This window comes from Mirounga angustirostris, unplaced genomic scaffold (genome assembly GCF_029215605.1).
Source record: "Mirounga angustirostris isolate CCGP_5_RB_7025 unplaced genomic scaffold, mMirAng1.0.hap1 SCAF_1, whole genome shotgun sequence".
NCBI classification, from domain to species: domain Eukaryota; kingdom Metazoa; phylum Chordata; class Mammalia; order Carnivora; family Phocidae; genus Mirounga; species Mirounga angustirostris.
This window is the reverse complement of record NW_026991709.1, coordinates 212,600,881-212,618,771: the sequence shown is the minus strand read 5'-3', so window position 1 is coordinate 212,618,771 and position 17,891 is coordinate 212,600,881. Positions and strand designations below refer to the sequence as shown.

The following is a 17,891-nucleotide window of genomic DNA, read 5'->3' as shown; positions in this document are numbered from 1 at the left end:
ATTGGGCCAGGGAGAAGAGGCCATGGCCAGGCGTGATGGAAGTCCTGGGTGCAGGTAAAGATAACCCAGACCCTAGAGCCCAGCACGCAGCAGATGCCCCACGGACATGCGTGGGAAGGAGGGAGTGTGAACCGCAAAGGAGGCATAATGCTAAAGAGATCTCTTAAAGTGAAATCAGATCCCGCCGTCTGCTTAAAATCCTCGGAAGGGGGCGCCTGGGTGGCTCAGTTGGTTAAACGACTGCCTTCGGCTCAGGTCATGATCCTGGAGTCCTGGGATCGAGTCCTGCATCGGGCTCCCCGCTCAGCGGGGGGTCTGCTTCTCCCTCTGACCCTCCCCCCTCTCATGCTCTCTCTATCTCATTCTCTCTCTCAAATAAATAAATAAAATCTTAAAAAAAAAAAATCCTCGGAAGGGTCCCTGTCCCACTTAAAATAAAATCCATAAGGCTGGGAGAGGGGGTAGGATGGGGAGTTAATGTTTAATGTGGACAGAGTTTTACTTTGGAAAGACGCAAAAGTTCTGGGGATGGATGGTGGGGGTGGGCGCCCGACAGCGGGAGCGTGCTTCATGCCGCTGACCTGTGCGCTTAAAAATGGTTCCAGTGGTGTGTTCAAATGTATGTGGATTTGTGTGGATTTGACCACAACAAAAAATTTTACACTCCGCACCTTTGAGGCTGTTCCTGCCTGAAGCCCCTGCCCTCCTCTCCCTCCTCACCTGCACCTGCTCCTGCCCGGCCCTCCCCATGCTGCTGGGGGGCGCTGCGGCCGCCTTTCCCCTTCTCCAAGCCGGTCCCCACCGAGGGCCTTGCACTGGCTGTTCCTTCTGCCTGCGCACCTCCCCACAGCTGCTTTCTCACATGTCACCTCTCAGCTCAAGTGTCCCCTCCCCTACAGGCCCTCCTCGACCACCCCCTCCCCCACCCCACACAGTCAGCCCTGACCTAGCACCTTATCTGGCCTTTTCTTGACGTTGCATATCACTACTTCAAATCCCCTCCTAATTTGTGTGTATGGGGCCGGTCTCCCCCACTAGGCTGTGAACTCCATGAGGACAGGGATTCGTCCCTGACCACTGCCTGGCATGTAGCAGTTGCACAATAAGTATTTGCTCAGGGATGAATCAGAAAACTGGCCCCATCCAGATGAAGATGCCCGCCATTTCCACACCTACTTCCCCCAAATTCTGCTTGTCGCCATGAGTCTCACAGGGGGCAGGCGGGGGGGGGGGTACTCCCAACTGGGGCCCCCCAGGCAAGTGTGGTCCAGGTCCCACCCCTAGGAGACAGAGCAGACCCAGAGCCTTGGGGGCCGGTGGTTGTAAACAGTTTTATTGATGGGGAGGGGGTTGGGGGAGGCAAACTCCAGAGAGGGTCCAGGACTCAGCTGGCCACTCAGCTGGCATGCATGGTCAGCTGGAGGTCAAGGGAGAGGTCACAAGGGGACGGGTGGCATGGGACCCTCTGACCACCCTGGGGCCGTATTTACAGTGGGGCCCGCCCGCCTTCCCCGCCCCCCAGACCACCAAGCCCTTTAGACAGCTGCTGCCGATATGACTTCTGGGCAGGCCCTCCCGGCCCCCCTGCCCGAAACCCCTTCTCGTCTCCCCCTCAAACTCCTAACCGGCACCTTGGAGGCCCCCGGGCCTTCTGGAAGCCCCGGCGCCGGCTCAGCCAACGCCCAGGCCGCTGGGGCCACCGCCTGGCACACAGACAGGTACACGGCACGCGTGGCCCGCCGCGACACACACACACGCCGGCAGCAGCCCTCGTGGGCACACACACACACCTCCCTCCCCTTCCTGGCCCCTTGCACACGAACACGGCATGCACACACACACACACACCCACACACGCCAGGAGCCTGGGTTGAGGAGGGGCCTGGAAAGGGGGGGGGCGGGGAGGTTGGGTCTGCGGCTGCGGCCCCTCCCCTGTCCCGCCGCCTCCAAGCCCCCCCCCCCCGGCTGACACCCCGAGAACGGAGTTGTGCAATTGGATAGAAATCTGCAAAAGAAACGCCAATTGGAAAACAAACCCAAACCCACGCGCAGAAGGTCAACCTCAAATCCAGAGCACATTCCTCCCGCCCCCCCGCCCCCAAATCGCCTCAGTGTCCCGCGGCCCCGGGCGGGGCGGGGCGGGGCGGGGGGGGGGCGCCGAGCTCGTTGTGCTTCCGTGTGGCCGAGGGCCCCCCACCCCCGAGGGTGGGCTGGGGGTCTTGAGCACCCACTGGAGCTGGGCCGGCTCTCTCGCTCCTGGTTCCCGTGGCTGGCACCGCCGAGGCGTCGGGCCCGGCCTAGGGCACGGGGGGCGCAGTCCTGTCCGTGCCCCCGTACGAGAGGAGGTGCGCCAAGTCCGTGCCGGGCCGCACGTGGCGGCCGCGGTGGCGGTCGCCGGGCCGGGCCTCGCCGCTGTTGAACGTGTGCGTGCGGCGCAGGGCGGCGGCCGGCGGGCCGTGCGGGCCGGGCCTCCGCAGGCTGCCGGTGGGCGGCGGGCTCCAGGGCGGCGGGAGGCCGTCGCCGGCGGGCGCTGGGTCCGAGGGGCCCGTGGGCGCCGACACGACGCGCCGGCGGTCGGGGCTGGCGCGCGGGGTGAGCGCGAAGTCGCCGTGCGGGGCGCGGCCGGGCCGGGCGTAGAGGCGCGCGTCGGGGGCCGGCTCGCCGGGCGCGGGCGGCGCGGGGGGCGCGGGCGGCGGCTCGGGGGCGCGGGCCGGCGCCAGCAGCAGCAGGGAGGACGAGGCGGAGGCCGAGAGCAGCGCGGGGCCGTGCTCCCAGGCGCGCGCGCCCAGCCCGTGCGGGTGCGGCGCGGGCAGGCGCTTCTGCGGCAGCGGCGTCTGCTCGGGCGTGGGCAGCAGCCCCGAGTCCAGGTCGTGGGGGCCGCCCTGCAGCAGCGTGGCCTTGGCCCAGCCGTTCTGCATCAGGGGGGCCAGCAGGGCCTCGGGGGGGCCCCCGGCGCCGCCGCCGCCCCCCACGCCGCCGCCGCCGCCGCCGCCGCGGCCCCCGGGCCCGGCCGCCCGGCGCTCGCCCAGCCGGCTCACGCTCAGCACGGCCTCGCCGCCGCCGTGGGCCAGCATGGCCTCCTTGTCCTTGCGGCGCGCCAGCTCGCGCCGCTCGCGGAGGCCCACGTACCAGCCCACGCTGAAGCCGGACACCACGGCGCCCACCACGAAGGCCGCCACCGACGACGTCACCAGCAGGTTCACCGACACCAGCCCGGCGCGCTCCTCTGCCAGGCTGGCCCGCAGGAGTCCTGGCCGGGGGCGCGGGCCGCGTGAGAGGGGCCGCGGGGGACGGCCCGGCCCCCGCCGCCCGCCGCCCGCCGCCCGGGCCCCTCTGGCTGCGCGGCGGTCCCCTCCAAAGTCGGCCTGTCCGTCTGTCCGTCCGCCTCGTGGGGTCTCTGTGTCCCCTTCTGAGCCTCTGTCTGCCTGCCTGCTGGGGTCTGGGTGTCCTCTCCCAGGCCTGTCTGTCGGCTTGGCGGCCTGTCTCTTGGTCTCTCTCTGTCCCTCCCCTGCCACCCCTCCCGGAAGCGGGACCCCTGCCCCTCCAGTGCCCTGACCCAGGCCCCCGCCCTCCCCCAGCCCCCTCTCTGGGCCTGGGCAGCAAAGGGCACTAGGAGAACGCTGGTGGTCCCCAGCGCCCCTGCCCTCCCACACTGCGCTTACCTGTACAGTCCCCTAAGCCTGAGGTGCTGGCCCCGGACACGTCCTGCTCAAAGGTGCCTCTAACAGGGGTAAGAAAGGCAGTCAGCGGAAACCTCTCCCGGCCGGGTCATCAGGTGGGTGAGACACCCTCCCCTAGGCCCTCTCCCCCAGTACCTGGTGCCGGGGCTGAGGAAGATGCAGGAACCATCAGGGGCCCACCCGCAGTAGGGGTCCTGACTGCCGATACAGTTCCTAGAGCAGACAGGTGACCCCGCGGGTCCATCAACCACAGTCCCCTACAAGGTACCTCTGACTGCCAGTTCCGGGACTCCTTGTGACAAATCTTTGTGCTAGGGGCTACTTATTCCCCACTTTCTAGATAAGGCGCAGGACAGTTCACTTTTGCCCAAGTGGGAGCCCAGGCGTCGTTATTGCCATGATGGCGGGCTCAGGGAAGGATTTCTCCGTGTTGAGGGCTCACGCTGAGACTAGGGGCGCACCAGAACTTTACATCCGATCTTGCCACCCGTTTTAACGGCAGGGAGACAGCTGTCTCCCTGGTCCCCAGCTTTTGCGCCTGCTGCTCTTAAAGATGTCAGTCAGATCCCATACAGCCCTCTGCCCACAGCCCTCCAGGGCTCCCACCTCTGAGAGCCCAAGTCTCCCCCATGGCCCAGAGGACCCTGCCCCGGCACAACTGCCCCACTCCCCTTGCTGTCCTCCCCTCTTCCCTCTCTCCCGCGCGCTCACTCTGCTCCAGCCAATCGGGCCTCCTTGCTGTTCTTCCAACATAAAAGGCCCGCTCCTGCCCCAGGGCCTTTGCACGAGCTGTGTCCTCTGCCTGGCTCATGGGCTCATCGTTCAATGAGTCAGGACGCTGTTGGGCCCTGGACTTGAACTCGGCTCTCCCGGCTTCCCATGCTCATTTCCCCTCGCCTCCCCCTCACCTCCGCAGCCTGCGCCAGGGGGCACTCACTTCATGCACCCTGAGTGCTGCTGGCAGCGGGCCACGGGCACGCGGACCACACAGCGGGGGAAGGCTGCCAGCAGGCCACCTGAGGCTGTGTCCAGCTCCAGGCTCAAGAGCCGCCGCCCTGCCTCGCCGCTGCCCGACCATCCACACCTGCGGGTGAGCAGATTGGCAAGACTCGAGGGCGAGCCCCATCTCCCCGCCCACCGGTCCCACCTCCCGACCTCTACCCACTTCACCTGTCTGGCCGGTAGGTCTCAAACTCCTCCAGGAAGACACTGGGCCCAGTGGTGCCCGAGGTGCTGGCGTTGGGCCAGATGAGGAACTTGAGGACGGTGCCCACCTCGGAGCCCAGGAAGACAATGGTGTGGTTGCCCCAGGGGCCAGCGCCCACGTCCACAGCCACTCGCGTCAGCTGGTGCCTGGGGCCAGGGTGGGCAGGGGTTACGCTGGTCCCATAGCCCCTGCGGTGCCCTGGGCATGTGTAGAGACACCACCCATGCCAGGCGGGGGCACATCACAGAGAGACAGACCCCCAAGCTGGACCCCAGCCTGGGCCTGTCCCCCCTTCACCTCTCTCCCCCCGCCCCCCCGTCCCCACCACGCGGCCCTGGGTCGCTGCATACTCAGCTGTCTGGAGGGCCTGGCTGCAGCAGGACCGCTCTCCGCCTTGCCCTCATGCCCACAGGTGGCCCCCTTCTTCCTCCCCACCCACCACCCCGGCCTGGGCTCTCGTCACCACCCACTGGCCCACCGGACCCCAGCCATGCACGGGGACTGACCGCATTAGAGTCCGCACGATCCAGGGCGCGTGGCCCAGAGAGGGCACCGCTTCGTCCATCAGGGGGTGGGTTTTGACAAAGTTGAGGATCTCATCGGGGAAGGCGCTGGAGGCGTTGTACCGCATGCCAGGAGCTGCACAGCACCCGGGTCTAGGTGGGGAGGAAGCGGTGGTCAGGGTGGCCTCGCGCATCCCTACACAGGGGCTCTGATTTGCCGGGGGACCTGCTGCCCTGCAGAAAGGGCCTCAGTCTTCTGCATCTGTGTAATGGGTACAGCTGAACTCAGCTCCACAAAATCCACCTGGAAGTCCCAGCCCTTCGTCCTAGGGTCAGGACACCCCACCTGGGTACCTGGTTCAGGATCAAGGGGGCTCTCACCGGGGCCGTGGCACCTGATCCTCCGGCACGGGTGTCCAGATGGACTCAGGGGATTTCTGCTCACGGAAGCGGCCTTCAAACACAGCGGCCACCTGAGTCATGTCAAAGGCGCAGACAGCCGAGCCGGGGATGCTGGGGGAGTTAGGGGAGAGGCAGTGGTGAGTCTGGTGGAGGGCACTGCCTTGGACCAGTGCACTGGAGAGCCTTTGTCCCGGTGAAGCTGTTAGATGTTCCGTACCCTGGGCCAGAGATGCCATCCATCCACTCCAGTCACTCTGCTTCCTCAACAGGGCTCAGACTGGACCACAGGCTGGCTCCTCCATGGCCACCCGTGTCCCTCCATGGCCACCCATTGTCACTTGCCTGGACATCCAGGCTCCCAGATGTCACTCTTGCCCCCTTTCAACCCATGCCCCAGGGGGCTTTCCAAAAATGCACATCTGACCTTGTCTCTCTTCTGCTCCTCACTCTCCCATGGCTCCCTAGAGCTCTCAGGATACAGTACAGGCTCCTCCCAGTGGCTTTTCACCTCTCTGCCCTCATATCCTCTACTCTCCCCCTTGCCTCCTCCTCTCCAGCCACGGGGGCCTCCTCCCTATTATTTAAACATACCAAACTCACTGCAGCCTCAGGGCCTTTGCACATGCTATTCCTTCAACTTGGAATGCTCTTCCCTCTCCTGCCATCTCACACCCATTGGTGGCTCGTTCCAATGTCCCCTCCTCCAGGAAGCCCTCTTTGACCCCCCCTTCTAAAGGCAGAAGATGAGGACACCCCCCATCTGGCCCCTTCTGACCAAAGGGCCATGGAGGGTCAGTAGCTGGCTTTGTCCCACCCCAGTCTGGGGCTGATGCCGCTCGGGAGTCCAATCTCGCCCAGCCCAGGACCCAGGGAATATATGATGAATGTGGGAGCTCTCTGCTTCTCTCCCCCCAGTGCCCCAGTTTGCTCCCCTCGGGGCCCTCTGACCTGTTGCTGGGGGTGGAGAAAACAGCCAGGACCACAGGCCGGCCCCCCAGGCTGACCACACCCGTGACGGCCTGCAGCACGTTGAAGTAGAAGTGGGAGTCCCCAGGCACAGAGCAGTTGAGCCGCGCCTTCAGGAAGGACGTCCACTGCTTCTCCAGCACCCGAGGGGAACCTCCCAGGTCATTCTTGCACACCCGGGCCACGCGGGACACCACCACCTGGTGCGACAGCAGATAAAATGGGGGCCTGAGCCCTGAGTCCGGGAAGGCTGCCCACAGGCCGCACTGGCCATCACCCAGGCCGGGATGGAGGAGTCTGTCACTGGCTCACCATGCGACCCCAGTTAGTCACCATACTCCTCTGAGCACCGCATTCCCCAGCAGAAACACGGGGATGTCAGGGATGGTCATCACAACCATGGCTATCCCAATCGAAATCTCATGTGTTTACGGATTGCTCACTATGTACCAGGCACATAATCCTCATCATCTCCTACACTCCTCCCAAACTCTCCAAAGGAGGGGACCGATATCCCCATTGTACAGATGGGGAAACTGAGGACCAGAGAAAGAGAAGTGACGGGCCCAACGTCACACTAGTAGTAAATGGGGAAGAATTCTCACTTAACTGTCCAGCTGCCTGGTGGAGTGAGGGACAGGACAGATGGGTAGATGGGTAGGTGAAGGGATGGCAGGATGAGTGGATAGATGGATGGATAGATGAACAAATGTGAAGGAGATAATGATGGATAGTTAGAAAAATAATGAAGGAGATGATGGATGGATGAATGGATGGATGGATAGATGGATGGGTAGAAGGATGTGTGTATGGATGAATGGATAGATGGGAGATAAGTGGGTGGGTGAGTGGATGGATGGGTGGGTGCATGGATGGATGGATGGGTAAGTGGATAAATGGGTGGTTGCATGGAGGAGGAATAGATGGATGGGCAGATGAAGAAGAACATAAGGACAGATCAGTGGATGAGTAGATCCATGAGTCGATGGATGAGTTGATGCATAAGTAGATGGATGAATGGATGCATGGGTAGATGGATGAGCGGATCCATGGGTAGATGGATGAGTGGATCCATGGGTGGATGGATGAGTGGATCCATGGGTAGATGGATGAGCAGATGTATGGATAGACAGAACATTGAATGGCATGGATGAATAAGTTATGGGGGGGTAGACAATTGGGATATACCAAAGGGTGGACAGATATATGAAGAGATGAATGAGCTAATGAAGAGGATAGATAAGTGGACGGTTAAGTATATGAATGAATGCACAGGTAGCTGGATAAATGGGTGAATAAGGAAATGAGTGGGAGGTAAGGTAGATGAGTGGATGGATGGATGGATGGATGGATGGATGATGGTTGAGTGGATGGGTGGGCAGATGGCTAAATGGATAGATAGATACATGAGTTGATGGGATTATGGGTGGGCTGCAGAACACATAGATGGGTGAGTGAGAAGGTGGCTAAGTAGGAGGGTAAGTAGGCAGATGGATGGACAGTGGATAAAGGATGGATAAATGGTTGAGAGATGGGTGGGTGGACAGGTGAATAGCAATAACACCAGGACTGGAACCCAGAGGTGTTACCTGCCTTCAAACCCCTGAACCTCACCCAGGGCTGTGTGCACCAGGGCTGCTCCATAAATGTCTTCCAGCCTCAGAGGCCTGGTCCTGGCTGGAGTGGAGGGTCTTGAGGATCAGAGGTGGAGGGCAGAACCTCTTGCCCCAGGTGGAGATTCATGGATCCACCTCTACTCCCCACTTCCCATGACCAGAGCCTCTCAGCTCCATGCCCCAGAACCAGTGCCTCTCAGGGGTGGGAGAGAGAGGACCTCACCTTCTCCAGGTAGTTAAACTCCATCGCGATCTCCCGGAAGAAGAAGTAGATGTGGCTGCCCCACTCCACCGCATGGACAAAGTAGGGCTCTGTAGGAGAGAAAGGGTCAGAACTCAGCCCCTAACATGAGAAATGGAGATTCCAGGGCTGTGAACACATCAGCTCAGGTGAATGCTTTTACAGTGAAGGGGGGATGTTGGCCAATTACCCAGGCAAAAATAAAATAGACTCAAAGATTTTTTGGGGGGTGTTGGGTGTCCGAATCCTAAAATCACTGTGTCTACCCTCCACAAACAGCAACATCTACTATTTTTGTCACCTTCTTCCCTCATGTGTTGAAGAGCTAAGTTCCCGCTATATCCCTCCTGTTGTTCCATTTCAGGTTTCCAAACCACCCATTTCCAGCAAGTTCTACTTGAGATCCAACTGAAATCTTTCCTCTAGCTTTGTCTTCAAAGAGGTCAGTAGGTTCCAAAGATGAGATGGGAGTCCCTCTCTGTCTCCTCTGGGACTCTGATTCTGGTGGGGGGATTTGATGAATGCTTGCCCCACCTTTGAACCACTTGGAGTCATGTTTCACAGTTCGCAGAGTGGGCCGGTCCCCCAGGCTGCGGTAGATGACAGCATCGATGGCTAAGAAGTCAGTAACTGTGGCGGTGAAGAGCATTCCTTCTGGATGGGCGTGAGTTGAGGGGAAGCAGGTGAGAAGTTACATCACAGAGGCCAGGGGCAGGGTGGGCCAAAACCTGATCTTCCAAGACTGAGCCCAGAGCCCAAGGAAGCTCCTGTCCCTAGACCGAGCCCTGACCCCACCTAAGCCCGAGCCCAGGCTGATCTCCAGCTCCCCCAGCTGAGCCCTGACCTTGGCTGAGTGCTGACCGTGGCCGAGATTCTCGGTTTCACAGCCACCTTCATAATAACCCGCCTCCAAGAGTGGAAAATGCCACACGGGTCAGGGTTGGGGCCCCAGCAAATGGTCAGAGCTGGGGGCACTCACCAGAGAAGAGAGCAACGTTGGCATGTTTGGGGTCGTACGGGCAACGGGCCATGCCGCTAATGTTGTCCCCGAGGGGCTGCAGTGTGTCCATCTGCAGGGGGGATGGGGCCTGAGTGACAGCGCTCCTGGCCACACCTGGCAGCCCCCCCACCCCTGAGGAATCCTGCCTCCACCTTGGATGCTGTGTGATTTGCTCAGCCACTTAAACTCTCTAGAGCTTGTGTTCTGTTCTGCGAGCCGGTCTAAAGGTCAATTCTAGTTAATCCTATAACTGGCTTGTAGCTTAGGTGAGCTATGGCTTCCCGGATCTCCTTTGGAAGCCTCCTCTGGAGCGCCTGGTGAGCGGCCGAGGAGGGCATATCCAGGAAGGCTTCCCGTAGGAGGTGACGTGGTCTGGGGAAAGTGCCGGGCCAGCAGAGGGCAGGTGAGCCAAGACCAGGAGGTTGGACCTGGGGCATCAGGGCTTGGAAGGGCGGGGACTCACGCTGTAGTTGGCACACACGGGGTTGAAGGCATTGGAACCGCACACAAAGAGCGTGGATTCGTCCCGAAGAAGCAGCACCTTTACAAAATTTCGACACTCGCCCTGGGGTGGGGCGGGAAGACAGAAGCCATGGTGGGCGTGGTCACGGGTGTGGGCGTGCCTAGTATCGAGGGTTGGAGGGGCTGCGGGGCGGGGCCGGGGATGTGGGCGTGGCCAGGACTGGGACCACCTCAGGGGTTGAAAGGGGACTGGATCTTCCAAGTGACTGAGGAACCCACCGAGGGGCAGAAAGAATTTGCATCGGCGGCCACTGAAGGGATGGAGTTCCGGCAAGACCAAGGCTGGGGGCGTGGCCATGCCTGAGGACCACCTGGGGGCGCAGCCATGGCAACAGGAGGGTTCAGGCCCCGGATGGAGACAGAGGACCAGTTGCCCCGAGCTGGGCCGGGTTGGGGCGTGGCTGGAGGCGTGGCCAGGGCCCACTCACCTCCTGCTTGCCCTTCATCCGACACACGTTGATGTCACTGGGGTTGGAGGGCCAGGTCAGTTTCTGAGAGCAGAGGCAGCGGTGAGGGGAGAGGGACCCCTGCCGCCCAATTCTTGCTCCCCAGCCCGTGTCAGGGCCCCCTGGCAGGAGCCGCAAGGGCTGCCCCCACCCCTCCCACCTGGGCCCCCTCCTCACCTGCTGGTACCGCAGCTCCGTGGTCGTGGGGGGCTCCAGCTCCACCCGGTACAGGTTGTCCCTAGGGGAGAGGTGCAGCTAGTGAGGATGGGAGCCTCAGCCCCCCCGCCCCCACTCTCCATTCCCCTGGCGGCAGAAGTGTGTCCCATACGTAACGTGCAGGGGTGTGCCAGCGCCTCAGCCACGAGCGACTGCAACACTGAACATGCCCCCGCGTGCTCGTGCGTGCCATCACACGCCTCCTCCGGTCCTGAAGTGACCCACAGGTTCCAGCACACCCCATACTCCTTGACATGCCACCTCACGCTTACACGCCCCACGGCCTTGGGGGCCTACTCCCAACATGATGAACTGTCCAGTGCCCTTCATCAGGTGCCATCGGGTGCCCCTCCCACCACCTCTCAGTCTCCCCAGGCTCTTCCCCCCCCGCCCCCACCGCAGAAACTGCCAGCAGTCACTTCCCTGTCCTCCTCCCCCTCGTGCAGTGTCTCACCTTGTGCCCCCCTCCTTCTCCTGGGAACTCCCCTCCCACCTCTCCAGCCCCTCAGTCTCTCACCGCTCCCCTGATGCCCAGGCTGGGTCCTCGGGCCTCTTCCCTCCCAGCCGCTCCCTTCCCGGGCAGCCTTGTCCACTCTCCCCACCCCTGTCTATGGCAGGACGACGCCCACAGTCCTGTCTCCAGACGGGCCCTCCCCTGAGCTCCAGACTTGGGGGTCCAGCTGATCCTGGAGGTCTCTTTGCGGGAGGTCCCCGGGGCGTCTCACACTCAGCTCGACCACGCTGCACCCAACTGTCCCCACACCTGCTCCTGCCTTGTCGCTCATCTCGGCTGAGGCCACTCTGTCCTTCCAGGGGCAAAGGCCACAACTTGGGAGGCACCCTCAACTTGTCACTTCTCCTCGCCTCCCACACATCAGCCAATAGTGTCAGCTCTGCCTTTAATGTCTACCAAGGATTTACCCACTTCTCATGCACTCCACGGCCACCACCCTAGTCCACCCTGAACCAGGGCAGTCACCTTCGCCTTGGTCCCCCTGGCTCCAGCCCTCGGTCCGTCCTTCCCACAGCAATCAGAGGGTACCCATGAGCACCTGAGTCAGGACCCCCTCCTCTGCCCACAGCCCTCCAGGGCTCCCTCCTCACTGGGGTAAAAGCCCATGTCCTCCCTGTGGTCCCCAAGACCCCACACGACCTGCCCAGTCCCCTCCCCGCCTTCCCTTCCTCCCCATCTCCCCGTCACCCACTCTGCTCCAGCCAATCGGGCCTCCTCAATGTTCTTCCAACACGCCAGGCCGGATCCTGCCCCAGGGCCTTTGCATAGATTGTGCTATCTGCCCAGATTTTCTCCCTCTCCCCCAAGATGTCCCCATGGCTGGCTCCTCATCACTCAGGTCTCAACTCAAATGTCACGTTCTCTGAGAAGCCCTGGAGCCCCACATCAGCACCTTCTGTAGAAACCCAGGGAATTCTGACCAAAGAACTGTCCCCACCTACAAACACACCATAGCCGACTCCAGACTGTAACCACAAGTGGAGTTCAGTCAGCAGCCTTTATATAGTCCCACCCCAAAGATGCCAATTTGTACTCCAGCCAAACAATATGGTCCATCGTGCAAACCTCCCCAAAATGCCACCACCTGCTCCCCACACCTCACCCTGCACTCTCTGCCGGACAATCCCTCTTACCTGTCCCCGATGAACAGGGTCCTGTTGACCCGCAGGACTCGCTGGATGTTAAGGTCGTCAGCAAACTCTGCGGGGGTCAGGCGTCCTGGCCCGCTGCCCACGAACACGGGGTAGTGGTTCAGGTCTGGGGGAGGGGTGTGATCCAGGGCTGGGGTGAGCCTGGTCTGGTGGGCCCTGAGGGAAGTGGGCAGCCGACCCAGCTGGGAAGCAAGACCCTCCCTCCGGACTCCTGCTTCCCCCCGGACCCCCACTCACAGTCCCTGGGGGCCACGCTAAGTGGCGGCGGCTCCTCGGGGAAGAGGCAGTTGGCTCCCCCCAGTAGCAGCAGTAGGAGCAGTGGGGCCGGGCGAGGAGGGGGCGCTCGCGGGGTCCGCATGGCGAGGTCGGGGCGACGAGAAGTGAGACCTGCGGGCGAGAGGCTTGGCGGTGAGCTGCTCTGCCTGCAGTTCCGCCCTCCGCCGAGAGATAGCGCACGCGAGCCGCAGTGGCCTGGACCTTCAAGTACCGGAAAACCACTCCCCATGGGGTCATAATAAAACATAACACAAACCTCGGCAATATTAGTAATGCCAGCACTTATTTAATTATCAGCAAGACTTTCTGACCACATCGTAGTGAGAGCTCCGGAAACGGTTTCGAACCAAAAACTAATAATGACAATATTTAAATGACTTTGAAATAAAATCATATTAAATAATTAAAAAAACAAATAATCACGATAATGATAGACACAACACTTAACAACACGTACTTAAATAATTCAATCTCAAAACATATATTCGAGTCCCGGGATCGAGTCCCGCATCGGGCTCCCTGCTCCGCAGGGAGCCTGCTTCTCCCTCTGACCCTCCCCCCTCTCAGGTGCTCTCTGTCTCTCTCATTCTCTCTGTCTCAGATAAATAAATAAAATCTTAAAAAAAAAAAAACATATATTCAAGAAATCTTACAATTAAAACAACAATCCTGGGGCGCCTGGGTGGTTCAGTCAGTTCAGCGACTGACCCTTGATTTCCGCTTAGGTCGTGATATCAGGGTCCTGAGATTGAGCCCCTCGTCGGCCTTCCTGCTCAGCGCGGAGCCTGCTTGTCCCTCTCCCTCTTCTCTCCGCCCCCCCCCCGCCCCCCCACTTGCTCGCTCTTTCTCTCAAATAAATTAATAAATATATACAATCTTTAAAAAAAATAAACCACAACAATCCTAAAATGAAAGGCTTAAAAAATTTTCAGTCTCGGGGCGCCTGGGTGGCTCAGTCGTTAAGCGTCTGCCTTCGGCTCAGGTCATGATCCCAGGGTCCTGGGATCGAGCCCCACATCGGGCTCCCTACTCGACGGGAAGCCTGCTTCTCCCTCTCCCACTCCCCCTGCTTGTGTTCCTGCTCTCGCTGTGTCTCTCTCTGTCAAATAAATAAATAAAATCTTTAAAAAAATTTTTTTTCAGTCTCTCAGAATTTTATAAACCACAATCTGAGAGTTGCCATACTTTAGAATCGTAGAATGTTCTAGCTGGCTGGGGACCTCAGAGGGGCCCCGGTGAGTCTGACTTCCTTCCCAAGTCCAGGCTTTCTGGCCTCTGCTGGAATACCTCTGTGACAGGCACCTCACTTCCCCTCAAGGGAGCCTGCTTCCCGCTCCTGTTCAAGGTAATTTGGAGAACCTGCCCGGTTGTGCAGCGTGGAGACTCCCTCTGGGTGATGATCGGTTGGTGGAAGTGTGAGCAGAACTCACCCTCTGGAACCCAGCCCTCCACATCCCTACCAGCAGGGGTGCAGTCTGGAGGTCCCGAGTAAGAAGCCTGCAGCCTCGTCCTTCCGGGAAGCCACAGGCAAGCCCTGTGCCTCAGTTTCCCCGTCTGAGCAGCAGGGACATCGCCACGACCTGTCCTGGCCTCAGAGCTCCAAGATTCTGAAGCCCTGGAGGTGAAGGTGGTCAGGACCTTTGGCCCTGGAGTGCCTGCCTCTGAGGACTCAGGGCCAAAAAACAGGAAGGCCTTGCGAGGACCAGCAGAGCTTCCTCTCCACGACCCTGGACTTCCAGTATTTGTGACTCAGCAGATGCCCGGATCCCACGTGTTCGGGGGACATGCTTCTGCTTCCTTAAGAGCTTCCTTCCCTGGCTCCTCCCTTGCTCTGCAGCCTCCCATGGCTCCCAGTAACCCCGATCTAGGTCCCAGCCACTGCATTGCAGTCAAGGCCCCCAGTGTGGCCTCCAGCCTTCTGCTGCCTACTCCACCCCCAGGCCGCTGCCCTCCCCACCCCAGTCTCCTCCCCCACAACACCTGCCTGGGTCATCCCGGCCTCTCAGGTGCTCTGTCCTTTTTTTTGATAAACATTTTTCTTTTTATATTGTGTTAAAAATATATATCATAAATTTACCATCTTAACCATTTTTAAGTGCAACAGTTCAGCGGCATGAAGCATACTCACCCTGTCCTGCAGCACCCCCACCCTCCGTCTCCAGAACTTTCCATCTCCCCACATGGAGACTCTGTCCCCATGAAGCACGGACTCCCCACCCCCTGCCCCAGCCCTGGCTCCCACCCTCTCCTCTCTGTCTCTGTGGACGGGACTCCTCTGGGGACCTCCTGGGAGTGGGGTCCTGCGGGATGTGTCCTTCTGGGTCTGGCTCCTCTCACTGAGCCCAGTGTCCTCAGCGTCCCTCCACGTCGTGGCAGGTGTCAGGGTCCCTTCCTTTCTAAGGCTGGAGAGTGTTCCCTCGTGGGGACTGACCGCACGGTGTTTATTCATTCACCTGCTGGACACTGAGGTTGTCTCCACCTCTTGGCTGTTGTGAATAAGGCTGCTATGAACTTGGGGTTGCAAACATCTCTTTGAGACCCTGCTTTCAATTCTCTTGTGTATAGACCTAGGATGACACGGTAATTCTTTTTTTTTTTTTTTTAAAGATTTTATTTATTTATTTATTTGAGAGAGAGAATGAGAGAGAGAGAGCATGAGATGGGGGAGGGTCAGAGGGAGAAGCAGACACCCCGCCAAGCAGGGAGCCCGATGCGGGACTCGATCCAGGGACTCCAGGATCATGACCTGAGCCAAAGGCAGTCGCTTAACCAACTGAGCCACCCAGGCACCCACACGGTAATTCTATGTTTAACTTCTCAGGGGAACTGCCAGACCGTTCACCATAGCACGGCCCCCCACCTCACATCCCCACCAGCAGCCCGTGAGCGTTCCGATTTCTCCACATCCTTGCTAACATGTGTTATTTTCTGGGTTTGCCATCCCAGAATGGGTGTGAGGTGATGCCCTGTGCATTTTGGCCCACGTTTTATCAGAATAATATTTAACGTAAGAACCTTCCAAACAAAGCTTCCATTCACTGGCCATGCAGGGCTCCAGAGTCAGGCTGCAAGGGTTCAAATCCCAGCTCTGCCATTTACATGCTGTGTGATCCTGGACAGGTTCTGCCTCTGGGCCTCGGTTTCCTCATCTGTAAAATGGGCATGGGAACAGTACTGATCTCATAGGCCTGTGGCGGGTGTTAGCACAGCACCTGGCACAGTGCACGTGCTCAATAAATGCTAATTATTATGATTCCTGTTGTTGCTGTTGCCATAGTAAGGACCAGAGGTTGGGGCTGGCTGGTTTCCAGGAATTACTTCACAGAGCCCCCCACTGGCTCTAGCGGGAGCGGTGTAACAGTCAGCCCATTCTGCAGATGTGAACACTGAGGATCTGATTTGGGGGCTATGGTCCCACCAGAGAGGATGTGGCAGTTGGGTCGAACCCAGGGCTCTCTGGCTCCAGGATCTTGCTCCTAGGTGTTGAGCATCCTAATGACCATAACAAGATCAACAATCACCCAGCCCATTCCCTCAACCCTCAACCCAGACAGGCTAGCAGTAACTTAATACCCAAGTGCATGGACAGGCAGACTGAGGCCCCAGGTCAGGATGGGACCTCACGGCTAACTTTTTCTCCTGGTTTTCTTAACTTTGTGATGCAGCAACTGGAGGCTGGGAAGGGGTTCATTTGCCCCCTCTGTCCACCTGCCCCCAGCCCCACAGATCCATCCAAGGACCCCTGGGGATCCACACTGGGCTTTCCTTGCCCGAACCTGTTTCTCCTACCAGTTCCTCGACTTACGAACAGCCCCGGCATCCCTTAGCCAAAGAATGGGGTGTTGACCTCCCTGTCCCCTCCCTGTCCCAAGTGCTCTGTAGTCCAGCCCCCACCTCCTCCTACCTGGTCTCCCGGCCTCCAATCCTGCCCCTTCAGTATCCTCAAGGTAGCAAAGGAATCTTCTAGAACTCAAATCTCACCTGTTTTTCCCCTGCTCTAAACCAGGCACTGTTGACATTCAGGGCAACTATTCTCTCTGGGGGGCTGTCCTGGGGGTGTTGAGCAGCATCCGTGGCCCCCCCACTTGATGCCAGGAGAAACCCCAGTGTGACAACCACAGATTTCCCCATTTATCCAGCGTCCCCTGGGGGGCAAAACCAGCCCCAGCTGAGAACTTCTGCTCTGAACCCTTCTATGGCTCCCCAGTGTCCTCAAAATGAAGTCCCAGCTCCTCCCCTCCATTCCATCTCCACCTCTGGACATCTGCACATGCTGTTCCCTCTGCCTGGCACACATTCCTCCTGCTCCCAGTAACCTGGTAAACTTGCTCTTCTCAGATACCTCCTCCAGGAAGCCTTCCCAGATCAGCCCGGATGGGCTTCCTCCAGACTCCCACGTGCCTGTGTGTCCCCCATTAGCGCCCTGATCCCCCTACCTTCTAGCTGCCTGTCTGTCCGTCTTCCCCACTGGACTGTGAGCCTCCTGGGAGGGCAGGACAGGGTCTTGGCCACCACTGTGTCCCCAGCACCCAGCACAGGGCCCTGCATACAGTGGAAGCTCAATAAATAATAAAGGTAGCAAACACCAAGCACTTACTATGTGCCAAGCATTGTAAAAATCCACACAGCACACCCAAGAGGTGGGTGTTGTTAACATGCCCCTTATACAGATGGGGAAACCGAGGCGCAGAGCGGCGACATCATGGACGAAAATGGAGCTGAGGCTGAAACCTGCTCGGTCAACATTAGTTATTCTGATTATAATGCAGAACTGAACCCCACATGCTTTTTTGGGGGAGTCCACTCCCACTCACTGCACCTGGCCTCAGTTTACCCCCTGCCCTGGGGTTACTGGAGGCCTCAGCACCTCCCCCCCCACAAGACCATCTGCTTCTCTCCCTGAAACTCCCAGCGCCTCTGTCAGCAGCCACCGGGCACCCGCCCGCCCGGATGAAGCCCCACCCCCTGCCCGAGCACCTGGCCACCGGAAGCCCCACCAGGGCCAGATGGGGGCGCTGCGTGGCCAGCCTGTGCACCCCGCGGCCTGGGGGGGGCATCCCTTCACCCACGTGTTTGTCTGCCCGTGGAAGGGGCGTGCCTCCTGCCTGCAGCCCTGGGGACACACAGGAGAGACCGTCATAAGGCCACAGA

At 59.7% G+C, this 17,891-nt stretch overlaps 1 protein-coding gene across 8 annotated transcripts in view; it reads right to left on the bottom strand.

Moving 5' to 3' along the window:
* Positions 1-1,631: 1,631 nt before the first annotated feature.
* SEMA6B (semaphorin 6B) overlaps positions 1,632-17,891 on the bottom strand; it is a 28,016-nt gene continuing 11,756 nt past the window's right edge. Inside the window, exons 1-17 of one of the 8 annotated variants that reach the window (XM_045863268.3) lie at positions 13,394-14,475; positions 12,702-12,851; positions 12,447-12,570; positions 10,761-10,821; positions 10,566-10,628; positions 10,079-10,180; positions 9,595-9,685; positions 9,150-9,269; positions 8,598-8,686; positions 6,741-6,958; positions 5,772-5,903; positions 5,394-5,543; positions 4,851-5,033; positions 4,618-4,764; positions 3,816-3,893; positions 3,663-3,721; positions 1,632-3,250 (exon numbers count right to left, since the gene is read on the bottom strand). In XM_045863268.3, coding sequence (XP_045719224.1) covers positions 2,298-3,250; positions 3,663-3,721; positions 3,816-3,893; positions 4,618-4,764; positions 4,851-5,033; positions 5,394-5,543; positions 5,772-5,903; positions 6,741-6,958; positions 8,598-8,686; positions 9,150-9,269; positions 9,595-9,685; positions 10,079-10,180; positions 10,566-10,628; positions 10,761-10,821; positions 12,447-12,570; positions 12,702-12,822 — 2,691 coding nt within the window. In that variant the 5' untranslated portion in view covers positions 12,823-12,851; positions 13,394-14,475 and the 3' untranslated portion in view covers positions 1,632-2,297. Of the gene's footprint in view, positions 3,251-3,662; positions 3,722-3,815; positions 3,894-4,617; positions 4,765-4,850; positions 5,034-5,393; positions 5,544-5,771; positions 5,904-6,740; positions 6,959-8,597; positions 8,687-9,149; positions 9,270-9,594; positions 9,686-10,078; positions 10,181-10,565; positions 10,629-10,760; positions 10,822-12,446; positions 12,571-12,701; positions 12,852-12,996; positions 13,342-13,393; positions 14,476-17,891 lie in introns of those variants that run through there. The other 7 variants (XM_064572997.1, XM_064572998.1, XM_045863265.3 and 4 more) reach the window with 7 other exon arrangements.